The 16,363-nt window shown below is 43.1% G+C and overlaps 1 protein-coding gene across 1 annotated transcript; it reads right to left on the bottom strand.

Moving 5' to 3' along the window:
- Positions 1-2,300: 2,300 nt before the first annotated feature.
- LOC134927366 (protein QNR-71-like) lies at positions 2,301-16,328 on the bottom strand. Its single transcript, XM_063921721.1, has 11 exons — positions 16,224-16,328; positions 6,866-7,018; positions 6,144-6,287; positions 5,903-6,067; positions 5,280-5,438; positions 4,652-4,999; positions 4,423-4,584; positions 4,245-4,347; positions 3,965-4,170; positions 3,283-3,382; positions 2,301-3,088 (listed from the first exon to the last, which is right to left on the bottom strand). The coding sequence occupies exons 1-11, from the start codon at positions 16,294-16,296 to the stop codon at positions 2,938-2,940; spliced, it is 1,764 nt and encodes a 587-aa protein (XP_063777791.1). The 5' UTR covers positions 16,297-16,328; the 3' UTR covers positions 2,301-2,937.
- Positions 16,329-16,363: the final 35 nt, after the last annotated feature.

Here is a 16,363-nt window from a genome sequence, read left to right as displayed (position 1 = left end):
ATTTTTAGCAGCCGTGCAAACGCTATGCCGCCGCCCACTGGGAGTGTATTTTAGCTTAACAGAAGTGCAAACGAAGGGATCGGAGAGTGGGTACAAAAATATTTTTTGCAGTTTCAGAGTAGCTTCAGACCTACTCAGCACTTGCGATCACTTCAGACCATTCAGTTCCTGATTTGACATGAACACGCCCTGCGTTTGGCCAGCCACGCCTGCATTTTTCCAAACACTCCCTGAAAATGGTCAGTTGACTCCCAGAAATGCCCTCTTCCTGTCAATCACTCTGCGGCTGCCTGTGTGACTGAAAAGCATCGCTAGACCCTGTGTAAAACTACATCATTCGTTGTAATAGTACACTGCATGAGCGCATTGCGCTGCATACGCAGAAGTGCAGAGTTTTTGCCCGATTGCTGCACAGCGAACGACTGCAGCTAGTGATCAACTTGGAATGACACCCATAGGACGCTGCAGTAAAAGGATTGTTTTATCCCCTATGTACAGCGCAGAGACTTGCTGCAGATGCAGTGGCATACCCTTCCAGCTGCACCTTTTTGCAGAGGCGTAACTAGGGTTTTCAGCGCCCAGGGCAAGATAGAAAATGGCACCCCCCCAAAAAAAAAAACTATACAAAAAAGCAGCATGTGTGCGCGCCAAAGGCGCGCATGGTGAAAAAATGGGCATGGTCACGCTCCAGAAGGGGTGTGGCCACTGAAAATGCCCCACAGTTCCTCCCTGTCCCTCAGTGGCGGTGGTTGTTCAAAGTGGAGTGCTGCAAATACTGAGCAGCAGGCAGTCGGGCAGGTGTGGATGTGGGTCGGCAAGGAAAGCTGTGTATGCAGGCAGGAACTGGAAGATATGTATGCAGGCTGGTGATACGCAGCGGCTGTGACCTATGATATCACACCGCCGCCTCTTCAAGGCATAGGTCACAGCCAGAGCACAACTGATCCTTTAAGAGCCTGGGTCAACAGTTCTCTGAAGGTGCATGAAGCTGCTCTGCGGCACACCTTGCAACTGGTCTCGTCACACTGGTTGAAAAAGCCTGATTTAACCAGTTAAAATGTACAGCAGTGATTTATTACTGTCCCAGACCACCCAAAAAAAAATTAAAAATATCAAACCGTTCAAATGGTGGGAATGTGGGTGGGGAGGGGGTTGTCTCCAGATCCTTCTGCCTGTAGAAGAGATGTGGAGGAAGCAGACATCAGGGAAACTGATACAGCTGCCATCAGCACCAACACTGCACCACACTCACCACAACAGTGTTAAACTTCAAGTGATCTTTGTAAGAAAGCACAATAGTTGGCAAGGCAGCGAGAAAAATAAACCACATACTTGATTTCAGCCTAGTATCCAGTTAAATAAGTCCCAACCATGTTTACTCCAATCAGGGTCCCTCATTATGTAGCCCTCCAGCTGTTGTGGAAGTACACATCCCAGTGTGCTGTAATGTTTTGCAGTTTGAGAAAGCTAACTGGCAAGGCATGCTAGGATTTGTAGTTCAAGAGCTGGAAGGCTACATGTTGAACATTACTGGTTTAAAAGAAAGCTATGCTACGATGGGTGACTGTTAAGCATACTGTACCTCCCAACATCTTGCAGGCACAAATAGGGACACTTGCAGGTGCCTGAAACTAGGGGCAGGACCTCATGGTGTGCACAGCACATCCCATTATTTTATGGGCCTGCGGGGCATGTCCAGCACTTTGAGCTGCAAGACATTCCTTCTCCTGTGAATAGATGCCAAGATTTGTAGAGTTGGGAGATATGGTTTAAGGAAGGCATTTGGTGCATTACATAGTATAATCACTGCCATGTGTGACCATATGCTATTGTGGGGTTTGCATTTGGTACATGAATGCTGGCATCCCGACTGCCAGGATTCCATACCTTAACCCTTTGTGGCCCATCTCTTCTGCTGGCTGTGTGTAGGTGGAGCTCACTAGCTGTAAACTTAGGGGTCTATTTACTAAGCCTTGTATGGAGATGAAGTCAAAGAAAAAAAAAAAAAAGTAGGCTCCTAACTACCATGTCACAGGCTGTTTGAGGGAAAAAAATAAAATAAGTCAGTTAGGAGCGGATTGTCTGGTACTTTATCTCTGTCCACTTTTTCAGTCCAAGTCTTAGTAAATAGACCCCTTAAGTTACAGGGAGGCAGACGGCCAAGATGCATTCTGTCGAGAACGACCAATGTGTGATCCGAGGTATTAGTCCTCGACCAGCATTATATTATCCAAGTGAGGTCACTGTACATAAAACGTCAACTGCATTTTAACACTAGTTACACAGACCAGAACACAGGATTCTAGGGCAAACATTTTCTTTATTAGATAAGGTGCAGTTGCTAAAGCACAGCAGTTAGGCTCCACACTAGTCACCCAGGACTGCATGACATACATTAAGTTGCAGTTATAGCAAGTCATTTAGACTCTACTTACAAAACAGTCAAAGGTTGATGAGTTAAGTCAATGCACAGATACACTGGTATAGCTGGCAAAGAAATCAGTTTACTAGTGGTTTGTACCATCATAAGCTACTGCAAACAGTAACTGGAAAGTTACATATCAAAACACAGAATTGTGCATCTCTAATGGTGGGGCAAGTTACATTGGTACCACCAAGCTAATAATTGCACGAGCCCCATTTCAATTAGTATTCACTTTAGAACCACTGGCCATCCCACATAACAGTACCGTTTAGCCTCAGTGTAATATACAGTATCAAGTCAGTGACAGTAGGTAGATCCCTTCCCCAGTATGTACTCTACAGCCACCCCCAGACCCCTCAAGCTGCTACCAGTCTCCTAGATTTGAAATGCAAACCTTTTTACTGGAACTCTGGTCTTACAGGTCAATGAGAAGCTTTAGATATTAAATCACTTTCATACAGATCCCAGCTATTAGAATGCCGGGATAGTCAGTCTAACATAGGTAGGCAGAGTTATATTATTCCAGCCTTGCTCTTTAGAAGAGGTTCATGCTCATGGTTTCCTTGAAAGAGAACGTTTTTGATCTGGCTGAAGTACACTTTTATCCCTTGTCCACCACTTTGGTCTGCAGCATTCTCAATGGGTCTGTATGGCTTGTATTTCCTGGGGGAAAAGTTTAGACATTCAGAAAAAATAACCTGTTTGAAGTATCAGACGTGACTGGGCAGGAGGGTAACACCACACACACTTAAGATTGCATTTAGAACATGTTGATGCTCATTGCTCACTAGTGAAAGCAGTCACCCCCCCCCCCCCCCCCCTCCCAAATATAAATTGGATTTGGAGAGTTCACTCACTTGTAAAGAAGGACACCAGTCACTGCAACAATAACTGCAGCAAGGGCAATCAACCCTAGATGAACCAGCACTGCCTTCACATATGTGGTAGTTCCAGCCTCTACAGAAGTAAGGAGGAAAATATATATTTATTTTTTGAAGTAAAGAAATTATTCTAACACCAAGGTCTTCAAATGAAGAGAACAAACAAGTTTAGGCATAAACCCCAGTACTAGAGACAAAACCACCTGTGCTGTAGTGAGTGGAAAAGGAATTCTATATTGCACATACACCCCTCCATCTGGAAGAATAACGGCATCATTTCATTTTAATAGGGAACTTTTTGGATAAGAGCTGTACTTTCAGAATGGATACAAAGGTGACCCAGCAAGAGATTTTCACCTGTGCATGGTTAGATTGTGAAAACATGAACCGTTTGATAACACCATTTCTCAGTTAACACCCTCGATTTGTACTTTAACAAATTAAAATTCTCCTTTTGACCACATTATAGCATCCATGTGTATAAGGGGGAACCCCAGATAACAGAAAAGCACCAGTCCTGCAATGTCAGCACCTGTTCTTGCTTTACTCAGTTCTGTTACTGAAAGTATTGTGTGTCTGATGCTCAGAATATTAAAGCTCACTGTAGAGGATTTGTATTTTCAAGTTTGGTTGTATACACATTGTAGACTTTACTCACCTCCCTCTATAGAGACCAGTGTACTAGCAAGAGCCAGACTTGCATCATCACTCAGTGTAATATTCACACAGTAGGATCCTGGCTCTACAAAGGCTCTGCGTAGGGTCACCAAGCATTGGTCAGAAGCTGGAACTTCTTCACAGATCATGTCCTGAGGAACCGTGCACGTAGAATCTGACACAATTGTGCAGGCATCTGTAGGCAGGCTGGAAGGAAAGCTGGATATTAATTTGGTTTTTCCAGACTTATAAAGTCTGTCTCACATCAAACCAACACTCACCTTCCTTGGCAAGACACTATGAAGTCCATCAGAGAGTTTACAGTCTGAGCGGTAGACACTTTGACACTTGTCATTTCAACAATGCTCACCTGCAGGATGCCATCTAGGAGTAAGAAGGGAAGTCTAAGCTTGGGCTCTTATTGGAGCCAGCGAGAGCCAGTGGCTTGTTACAACCTACCTACAACTGTAATTTTGGTGTTGTAGTGACCATATCTGTAGATAAAGCAGCCAGGAACAGGAGTAGAATGTATTGTGGTTGTATGAGCAGTGGTAACATTAGGTCTTTCAGTGGTTAGTGGGGCAGTTTCAGCTTCAAATGATGGCAAATCTGTTGAATTATCTGTAAATCAGAGAAACATTAATAATCTGGTAGTAGAGGGTATGTGTTTAGTGACATTACAACTTACCAGTTGTATTTGCAGTGGTGAAAGAATTGGTGGTTGTTGGTAGATACGTCGTAGGAACTGGAGTAGGAGTAACAGGCTGACAGGGTCCAGGAATGGCTGCTTTGATGGTCAGGTTCAGACTAAAGTTCCCATGTGTCGTGTATGTGTGACTAGATAGCGGGTTATTGGAAACAGAGGAGCCATTCCCATCACCATAGTCCCAGTCAAAGGACACTATAGCCTTCTTGAGGTAATTGCTTGGATCATGGATTTTGATGTCAAATTTAATTGGAGAATCCTTAATGTAGATGTTGTCTGAGGAATTCTTATCATTCGTTTGGGAGATGTTAACATAGAATGGAATTTGATCTGGAATATGCAAACACAAAAATCAACCTTTCCATTTGTCAAGAATTAGCCATTATGCAGAGACGTAGTCAAGCATGTTGCAGCTTTGTCAATACACCGGTTCAGGATAACAATCAAGATGCTCAAGGACCATTAAACTAGTCAGCAGACCCTACATTAGGACCTTAAAGACATTGACTACAGCCAAGTATCAATGCTTAGTAGATATTGGCTGGAAGGTGCTCAAGCATCAGATTGCTTCTTTGTAAGCAACACCAAGTATATACCCATACAGACTTACCTGTTACAATGTATATACCACTTGCTTTGGTAACAGGATAATGTCTTTGATGTCCTCTTCTGAAGACTGACACTTCAATCATCTGTGTGCCAGCTGTGATGTTTGTAGTGTTCAATGACAGAAGGGCAGAAGATCTCCCAATTTGGGTATAGTACTGACCTGGGTATAGAAATGGTATGTCAAATAAGGTCTCACATAACTGCTACCACTCTGAAGTATTTAAACACCCTTTGCATAGTTAAGGTTTTATACTCTTGCTTTAGTCCTCCTATGAAGGGAGGATCATATAACAGATCTTGCATATTTTTATATTATACCCATAATACAACCCATCTATCCATTGGATTCAAATGCAAACCAAGCTACTGACATTTCACTTTTGCCAAATTTATTTCCATTTTACCAAGTGTTGATTCTACCAAGTCAAGTTTCATAGCTAAAGTGGGTCTTCGACAGCAATGGACTAAGATTTACCTTGTGTCTTCCCATACATCTATGAAGTCCAAAAATAAGCGAACACCATTTTATTTATTTTAAACCACTCCCGACAAGATCCCCTTGTGAACCAACATAGTCTTTTAGTGCCCACATAGACAGGTAGAGGCGATAGACTTGATACCCACCCATTGTTGAGAAGACGTAAATGAAGTTATTCCACCTCCAGTCATGGCGATGTGGGAGTGGTCTTCCATCTGGATACTTGTTGACATAACTGCAGTTTCCTACATCACAGAAGTCTACCCACTTGGTCCAGTTATAAACATACTGGTCTTGATAACTGGAGGAAGCTAAAAGGTAGACATGTTAGAGCCGCACACATGGGCCTTCTGGCACTCCATTCTACAGGTGTAGAATTACATTTACCATTTCCACATCCTCTTTCATAGACGATATCCCCATCTTCATTTTCTTTTTGACACCTGGGAAACTTCAGAGTAACAGCAAATGTAACATTCGACCCTATCAGCGCAGGGCTGTCACTGGTCAGGATTGCCAACACTTTGCCACCTAAATAAAAAAACACAATAGAGGTCTAGTTACAAAAGCAGTTTTCTGCAGTGATTCTTTGGTAGTGTTAAGTCCAGTACAGCAAAATTATAAGGGCATTTGTGTCCTTTAGTTCAAAACATTCTCTTGGATGCAAATACAGATACTGATAGTTTGTTCCATGATCAGCAAATACCTAGTTGGTATTAGTACCTTGTCAAAACCAACCAAAACCCCAGCACAGAAGTCCGATACAAAGGGGTACCCAAGCTCAATTGCTTTAGCAACAGTGAATTTTGCCTATGTGGAATTCTCTGAACAGCCTGTAGAAAAGTAAGCTTAGGAGACCTGGCAGATGCAGTGTATAGTCTTAGCTAGTCAGCCAGTTTTCCAGAAACCTGCTGGCTACCAGCATCAGAAAGAATTTCCCATTTGCTTTCATTAAAAACAATGTAATAGCCATGGGAATATTTGGGCAATGTGGCATTTAGTAAACCATACTATTACATTTCTAGCAGTTATTTGTAGAGCTGAAGGTCTAGATGTGATAAGTTTACATACTAATTGGCACTTCTAAAGATGTAAACCAAAGTTATTACCTCTCCAGCAGTTCTCCCATCTGACATCATTAGTCTTCCAAGCAGGATAGAGCTTCTCATCCCACGGACTGCTGTCAGGAAACCAGCCATGTATCTGGTTATGGTGGCCTTCCTTGCCTGATCTCCTTTCAAATTCCATCACATCCTGAAATCCTGTTAGGGTGCATATCTAGCATTAGTACAGTATGAGGGTCCAACCTTGTTATTTAAAGTTTAATATTTCTCCTCACCCAAAATGTGGACAACCTGCCTTTAAATGATGTCCCTCTCCAGATAGCTAGTATATCAGCTTGTACAAGTCCTTCCTGGGCAAGACTAAGGCCCTCATTCAGAGTTGATCGCTCGGTATTTTTCATCGCATCGCAGTGAAATTCCGCTTAGTATGCATGCGCAATATTCGCACTGCGACTGCGCCAAGTAATTTTACAATGGAGATAGTATTTTTACTCACGGCTTTTTCATCGCTCCGGCGATCGTAATGTGATTGACAGGAAATGGGTGTTACTGGGCGGAAACAGGCCGTTTTATGGGCGTGCGGGAAAAAACGCTACCGTTTCCGGAAAAAACGCAGGAGTGGCCGGGGAAACGGGGGAGTGTCTGGGCGAACGCTGGGTGTGTTTGTGACGTCAAAACAGGAACGACAAGCACTGAACTGATCGCACAGGCAGAGTAAGTCTGAAGCTACTCTGAAACTGCTAAGTAGTTAGTAATCGCAATATTGCGAATACATCGGTCGCAATTTTAAGAAGCTAAGATTCACTCCCAGTAGGCGGCGGCTTAGCGTGTGTAACTCTGCTAAAATCGCCTTGCGAGCGATCAACTCGGAATGAGGGCCTAAGTTTGCACAACACACAATGGAAGGATGGTGTATAGGATTTAACTTTCCAACAGCTGCAGGTGGTCATACAAAAACTATTCTGAGTCTACAGGTTTTCTATAGAATGGAAAGATGAATGCTTCAAGTTCTTCCTATGAATTACTGAAGCTACATGTAACAGTCATTCTCCAAAAGGATGTCTTTAGTAAAGTCTTAACCATTAACTCGGGTCAGCTGATTAGCAGCAAGAGTCATTTTTAAATGCACAGAACATGGCAGCAGCTTTCTAGCTCCAAAAACTAGTGATTGCAAAATCCATACACCTTTCAAGCATCCTTATCACAATCCAATTCTCCCCACTTCTAGGTTTATAATACAGCCAAGTAGGCATGGTTTTACTAGAATAGGTGTTTGGAGATTTACCCGAGTTTGGCATTCTTGCCTTTCAATAACGTAAGTGTAAAAAAATATACCAATTACTTATGACTGTCCACACCACTTCCCTTCCTTATTACAGAAGGAAGCACTTTGCATCTTTAGAAGGGAAAGCCAGAGTTACTTTAAGCTCACACACATCAGAACCAGGATGCAGTCATGATGTAGACAGTAGACATTGTGGAAAGATCAATGTTAAACATGTCAGTATCTCCAGAATGTTGACCTGTTAAGCATTCTGCATGGTCCAGAAACAGAGGGTTGGGCTACATGAGGGGAGAGTTAGTCACCAACCACCAGTTAGTACTGTTGTACCAGCTGGACTTGGGAGACACAGCTGGAGCCACTGGACCAGGCAAGTCACTACTGAGCCCCAAGAGATGTTTTGTCAACATTCTAAACAGGTCAACATTTCATGACGAGTTTGGACATGATGAATAATGAATTTAGTTGATTTGGACATGTCAACATCCTCAGGTCATTATGGATGTTGACAAAATATACCTCACTTTACAAGAGCAGTCAGTTGGACTAGTTGCACCAACACCCTAGATGGGAAATTAGTTTTAATTAAGTTACCACGAGGATATTACATGTTAAAGGGGGTTTAGTGTGTTTGACTGCTGAACAGGATGCCAGTGGTCACAACAGATGCTGGCATCCCAATCATTGAAATGCCAATAGGGGTGGAGGCAGTGGCATCACAAGGCTGGTGTACGATGCCAGGAAGGGGTGACAGCACACTGTGGGCTCCTCCACAGTGACAGGAGCCAGGTGCTGCAGTGTGATAGTCTGCTACAGCACCGGCTCCTGTCAGAAGAGGAGCCAACAGCGCTGCAGACAGTCTCCAGGGGCAGCACAGCATCTCTGGAGATGCTGGACACACCCCTGGAGTGACAGCCCTGCGAGGCCATGCCCCCTGGCACACTGATATGAAGGGTGCGCACCGGGTGTCACCACACCCAGTGACGCCTCTGGGTGGAGGCAAGTACGTTACCCCCTAACCCTCCCTGGTGGTGCCTAAACCTACCCCCCACCTTCCTGTAGACTATTGCGCCCCCCTTTATTCCTAAACCTAACCTCCCCCAGTGGTGGCTAACCCTAGCCCCCCGGTGACACCTAAACCTAACCTCCCCGCTATACTTAATTGGGATCCTGCAGCTGGCATCTTAACGACATCCCTGTTAAAGCCATTTGTTCTTAAATTGGATGCATTTGACTTAAGTCATACGAGACTAAAAGCCAGATACAAAAAAAAACAACCCCCCCCCCCCAGCTATTTTAACTGGATTTGTTATCCTTCATATATCTGTAGTAACAGCACCCAAGCAGCCATAATGGAAATGGTTACCAGCTTAACCCTTAGAGTTAGTAAGAAAATAGTGTCCGTTAAAAAAAAAAACCATCAACTTTTGAAGGAAATAGTTTAGCACATTATGCTGTACAGTATACACATGCAAATGTTGTGCCACTAATTATTCAATTAATGCAGAAACTAGATATAAAACCCATTGTTACATACGCAACCATCTTCAGCATCTACTCAGCTGACCACTACTAAAGCTAATTGCAATGTGACAGTACAGCCTTAGGATTTAATTGATTTTTCTTGGAACTAGACTACTGAATAAAACCATTCCACACCAGATCCTAGAACAGCCATGGTATGTTGGGCAAGGTCCTGGAATGGTCAATAGCAGTGGCCATTTAAATGCAGATTCATCCACTACTGGCCCACTCAAGAATGGATTCAAGTGTAAAACACTTACCCAAAGGAAGTGTTACAAAAATTAACATATCAGTGACCAACTCAGGACATTGCTATTAAGGAGTCTAAACTTGGACAATTAGCTGCAGTGGTACTTGTAGATGTCCATTTTACTCACTGTATGGATGCTTCCATTAATGCTCCAGAATCTTGAGGTAAGACTATTAACATACAGGGGAGATTCATTAAGCCTCTATGAGTTAACCATAGCATCCAGTTAATTTCTGATCTCAGACTGCTAGGTTCTTCCTCACATTACCTATTGAAGCTTGATGCATCTCCACAAACATAGTTTTACTACTGTAACTTAAAAAAAAGTTTGGGAGTTCATTTATGGGTATATTTAACATAGTTATAAAAAAAAAAAATATTCAGTTGCAGTACAGCACAAATTTCAAATAGGGGAGCCACAACAACTGCCACCCAAAAGATTGCCAACTGGGACTCCCTGGCAGTTTGTTTGGCTCCACTATTTAAATTTTGGGCTGTGCCATCATTGGAAAATATATTTATCTTTTGAACTAGAGATAAAGATGTTTATTGATACTGTAAAGACATTAGATAAACTTGTGGAAGTAATTAAGATTTGTCAAGACAAATACTTTGTCAGATAAAATAGATCAGTTTTGTGGATTGTGATGCGATTATGGTCGAAAGCAGGAATGGATACATTTTAAACAGCTTACTCATTGGCATAGTGCATGTTATTTTAGGTTTGTAAGCTGGGTACACACTGGAGCGATGTTCCAAAATTCAGTTTTGGCTTACATTGCAGGATTGTGTGCTCCCGTGAACACTTGCGACAGTCACTAGCATCCTTGTTTATGCTAAAAGGACAGAACATGATCATTCCAGCCTTCATTAACATCGCTGCAGTGTGTACAGGCAATCTGGGTTGATTAATTCAGATTTCAGAACAAATTCCCATTGGGGACTCATTTCAGCTCGCAGGTTCCTGATGTGCGAGCTAAAGTGTGCGATAAGTTGGCACTTTGGGGCTCCCAAACTCCTGTTTTGGCACCAAAGCAGTTTAGCCGCTTTGCGTGTCTAAACCCAATACTAATGGGTGTGCACATAGCATGCACACCCAAGGAGGGGGTAGGGAGGGAAGGGTACATTGAATTGATCCAGTGGACTCCCAATACATTTGGGCTCCCACTAAACTGAATTCCACCTGTAGATAAGTTGTCCCTAGAGACCAGTTTCTAGCTATAATTTATTGTACATTCTATGAAATAGCAAGGACTTGGCTGGTTGCTATAAGCAACCACTGCACTTTCCCTCCAAAGATCAGATATCTTCCCAATGTTTGGCAGGTAATTGGAGACCACCACCCTGCTGCTTTGCATGAAGATTCTATATAGGTGCAGATACATCCAGGTTATGGGGGGGGGGGGGGGGCGGGCAATTGAGTTACTGCTGAATGAATACACCCTACACATTACAGCAGCAGGATCTCACTTAAGTGTTCACTACTCCATAGGGTAGAAAGCACTTTTAGGCAAGAGGTGGGGGGGGGGGCAAATCAGCTGCTGTCAGCATTTTAACACAGTGGCAACAGCAATTTGTGTAGAATTCAATTCCCCCTTAGTCTTGTTAGTTGTGGATTTTATGTTTACATAAAATATGTGGGGGAGGGAACCATCTTCATAAGGCATTTGTGCTTCCAAGCAGGGATTAGCCAGTATTCCGAGTAGAGATACAGAACAGGGTAAACAGACTAACAGAACAAATAGTGGTACCACATAAAAGGATAATAGGCTGAGCTAGTGGACCCAATAGAAGGTGGATTTTGAAAGGGAAGGTATGGGGGTATTAGAGGTAATTTACCAGCCAATCTGCTCCTAACTGCCATGTTACAGGCTGAAATTGAGAAGTGACAGGAGCCAATTGGCTGGTACTTTATCACCACGGCTTAGTAAATAGACCCCCTTAATCTCTCCAAGTCTTGTCCCTAATATTAGAACCTTCAGCAGAGGTTGGGGTTGATAAGTTAGTTGCCAATCCAATAATTATTGCATCAATTATTCAGCCATAATCTTGTGGAAGAGTCCCCTAGGCTGCTCTGGCAAACCCATACTGATACATTGTTTCCAACAGAGTACCCATAAGAACTACCAAACACTTTGGGGAATGTTCTTGGAGGAGAAGTAGAATTTCCAAGTTAGAGTAGCTGACCATAAATTACACAGTAGCACAAAAAAACAAAACAAACACAGTGTGTTACATTTGGATTGTGGAGACCTGCCTTGTAGATCTTATTAAGGAAGTCTTCTGCATGGAGCAAACATGGCAGTTGGAAGTTGATCGGCTGGTAATTTATCTCCATCCACTTTCTCTCTGTCCAATGCTTAGTAAATAGGCCCCTCTGTTATCAAGAGATTCCCCTTTGGTACAGTGGAATACTATTTTGTACCCTTCGTTAATGATCTTGGTAACATCACTGAGACTATGGCTCATCTTCTTGCTACCAATAAAGTCAGGCTGTCTGAATGGCATATGAACTACATCCCATCTGAATGTAGTCACACCAACCTTATGAAAATGCATGTTTGGCAGATAACCCCACAACCCCCAATTAGATGAAGGTTCTGTTTTTTTTTTTTTTTTTTAAATGCCACCCATAGGGCTCTGGCAGCTACTGCTAGACACTTCTGTATGAGGAACTGCCATCCAGAGAAGCAGCATCAAAACACCGATATTTTTGTAACCATGGTCTGCTTTCATCTTGTATCCTTACAAGTATTTAACAGTGTTTGAGACCGAAGCCATGGTCACACTGGGTGGTCTAGTAGTATCTGTCCATATAGCAGACCTCCATTTTCTAGTGTCAAACTTGTCTTTGTTGACAGGCCAGCTAAAGCGGCATCAGTTAGGGGCACTCCAGGCCCTTTAGAATGTTTTCCACCCTGAAAGTGGAGTTTCTTAAAGTTAGATTGCCATTTATCCACATTCTATATTAATGCATCTGTTAAAGACTGCATGATTTTTTCTCTCTTTGAGGATGGCTAAAAAGTACATCAGCTATCCCAATTTATTGTTACACTACTTAAAAGGTTAACAGTATATACTGTAGGGGTACATGTACTAAGCAGTGGAATTTCAGAACCCTCAATTCTTGCAGATGTTGCCTTCCAGATTTAGATGGGCAAAAATGATTAGTGCAAAACAAGCCTGAGTTGCCTTTACAATTGACTGCCCAAAAAAAATTAAAAAAAAAATTATATATATATATAAATTAAATTTGCTTAATCACTAAGTGGTATATTTAGTATTTACTGTTCTCTCAGATTGACAGCCAATTAAATTTAGTAGGAGGAGAACCCAATTCAATAGCACCTGGGAAACCTAGCTTTCATTTAGCCATACAACATCTCATAACAATTTCCTAAATATGTTAAGATAACAGCATAAGAGTTTAATGGGCCCTACACACTAGCCAATTACTCTGAAAGATCGGAAACAATGTCGTTCATTAATGAACGAGATTATTCATATCTTTCAGTGTGTATGCACCAACGATGAACGATTTGCAGCCCCACCAATATGGACAGCATCGTCCATATTAGCATGCAGGGCTACGGGGCTGGGTGAAGAAACTTCACTCTACCTGTCACGGCATCCGTCGGCCAGTGCGTAGGAGCTACAGATCGGGGAAATTCCACCAACAATTCTGAAGCCAGCCACATAAGGTCTTGGGTTAATGGTTAGATTATGTTGCTATTTAGGAGTGAACCAATGCAATCATTTCAAAGCTAGCTGTGAAGCCCCTCACCGCATACATAAGGGTCATTATCATGGCTATCATTAGCCATGAAACTTATACAACGATTAACTTGAGTGGTTTTCACCAACAACCAGATATTGCTGCGTTTATGCCGCACTAGAGAAGTTACAGAAATTTATCGCTGTGGGCACCAAAACCCCATCTACAGTAACACAACAGTTACATGTTCCATTGATAAAGTATTTATCAAGATCACATGCAGATACCACAGGATTTCAGATGGACATCTGCTCAATTAGCAAGTTCCATTAACCAATGACTTTTACAACATTAAAAATATATTAAGTAATAAAGTAACAATCCATACACCTGCTAAAGAGTATTGTTAAGGAGTCGGGAGAATGGCCATACTGGTTCAAGCCGATAGAAAGGAGTGTAACTCACACTACACATCAGTAGCACGCAGAAGACAACTGAATGCCCTGCCAACCTTTGAAATGGATGGGCTACAGCTAGGGTTGCCACCTCATCCCTTTAATTCTGGGCACATTAATTACACTGTGGCAGATTAAAACCAGGTGAAATTACATATTGAAGTCAGCCAACCACAGAACCAGTAATTAATAAGTGTCCAGAATTAAAGGATGAGGCAACAACCTGACAGCAGCCAGAGCCGGCCCTAGGCATAGGAAAACTAGGCAAATGCCTAGGGCATTTGGCATGCCATGGGGCACAAGCAGCTTCTGCTGATTAAAAGGGTTCACTACGATATGCCGGCAGTCGGGCTCCCGGTGACCAGCATACCGGCGCCGGGAGCCCGACCGCCGGCTTACCGACACTGTGGCGAGCGCAAATGAGCCCCTTGCGGGCTCGCTGCGCTCGCCACGCTACAGGCACACCACACTATTTTATTCTCCCTCCAGGGGGGTCGTGGACCCCCACGAGGGAGAATAAGTGTCGGTATGCCGGCTGTCGGGATCTCGGCGCCGGTATACTGTGGATCGGGATCCGGTCAGTCGGCATACTGAAGACCACCCTATATTCTGTGTGTGACTGTATCTGCACACGAAATGCTACATTGCAGTGTATTCCTGAAAATCACCGAAATGCAGCATTTCGTGTGCAGATACAGTCACACACAGAATGTTGGCATGCCGCATGTCATTTTAATCAGAAGCTGCTTGTGCATCCTAGCCACATAGCAATGCAAAAAAGGTGCCCAATGTTAGCAGAGCTACCAGCTGACTCACGCAAGAAATCTCCTGCTGCATGGCATATTGAGGCAAGATGTACTGTATGTGGACACATCTGTATCCAAGCAGAGGCAGAGGGCTGTGTTAGTGGCCATGTGAGTGCTGTGTGTGGGTGGAATGGTTGTGCAGTAGTGTTCGGAATATGTGTAAGGGGCATTGTGTGTCATGTGTATAAATGCATTAATGTGCGGCATATTTGTAAGGGACATTATGTGTGTCATTGTGTACAAGGGAATTAATTATGTGCAGCATGTGTATGGGACATTATGTGTATAAGGGCATTAATAAAGGTTGGCATAATGTGTAAGGCGCATTATGTTTATAAGGACATTTATAATGTGTGTCATTGTGTAAGGGGCATTACTGTGGTATTATGCGTAAAAATGCATTATTCGTGTGCCATTATGTGTATAAGGTGCTCTATGTGGCATAACATAGAAAGGGTACTAATGTGTGGTCTAATGTGACTAAACAGCAATATGGTATGATGTAATGTGAATAAGGGGCACTACTGTGAGGAGTAACATATATAAGGTAAAGTGGTACTACGGTGTGATGTAGCCTGAATAAGGGACACCATCACATGATAAAAAAATGTGAATAAAGTTGCACTACTGTGTGTGTTGTAATATGAATTGGTGGTACGGTTGTGTGGCCGTGCCCCTTCCCAAGCTGTGCGCCAAAAGCACACACTGTTCCCATTTAAAATGTAGGGGGACCAAAATGAGGACTGCTGTGGGTGAGGGGTGATGGTCCTGGAAGAGAGGTGCAGGATCAGAGGTGGAACTAGTGGCAGTGCTAGGAGGCACCAGCCAAAATCTTGCCTAGGGCATCATACTGGTTAGGGCCAGCTGATAGCAGCAGAACCACATACCACACCTGTAGCCATGTCCCAAAGCCATCTGAGCATTAAACCTGGGACACTGGCTTTCTACACTGAACTGCTTCATCATACTATCAGTAGCTATGGTTATGCTCAAATGTGGTAAAGCATTTTCAAGGCTTTTTTAGGCCAATAATTACACCTTTTAAATCAAGTGATTGTATCAGCATAATTGTGCTCACCAACATGAACAGTCTTATTCCACAGCAATACATTATGCAAAGCAATTTAAGTACAAGGCAAATACCGCTGCCACAGTAATCACTAATAATCCCATCATGATGGGACTTGTAGTTCAACAGCTGTAGAACTAGAGGCTGCCTACCATCAGCTCTGATTTCAGAAAGCATTAAGACCATAACATAACAGACCATTGGTAACCCTAGGCCAAAACAAGGAAATAAGAGTTTGCACAGCAAAAATAAAGCAACCACAACAGAAGTATAACCCACACATGCTAAACAGCCACACTCACGTTTTCCTGCCTGGATGCCAGATATCAGGCAGAGACTGATAACCACCAACCCTCCCAGCACTGCAACCTGCATCCTCAGCCCTGACAAGTAAGTGAGCAACAGGGGGCTCAGAACCAGCATTTAAACTGGGCTCACAGCT

Source organism: Pseudophryne corroboree, chromosome 5, assembly GCF_028390025.1.
Source record: "Pseudophryne corroboree isolate aPseCor3 chromosome 5, aPseCor3.hap2, whole genome shotgun sequence".
NCBI lineage: Eukaryota > Metazoa > Chordata > Amphibia > Anura > Myobatrachidae > Pseudophryne > Pseudophryne corroboree.
Note: the sequence above shows the minus strand (reverse complement) of the source record. Positions and strands in the feature narration are given on the sequence as shown.

Coding starts and splice junctions, on each gene's coding strand:
- LOC134927366 (XM_063921721.1), bottom strand. CDS start 16,296: ATGCAGGTTGCAGTGCTGGGAGGGTTGGTGGTTATCAGTCTCTGCCTG. Junction 4,348..4,422: donor CACCAAAATTACAGTTGTAG/GTAGGTTGTAAC, acceptor TCTTACTCCTAG/ATGGCATCCTGCAGGTGAGC. Junction 3,089..3,282: donor ACTGGTGTCCTTCTTTACAA/GTGAGTGAACTC, acceptor CTTTTCCCCCAG/GAAATACAAGCCATACAGAC.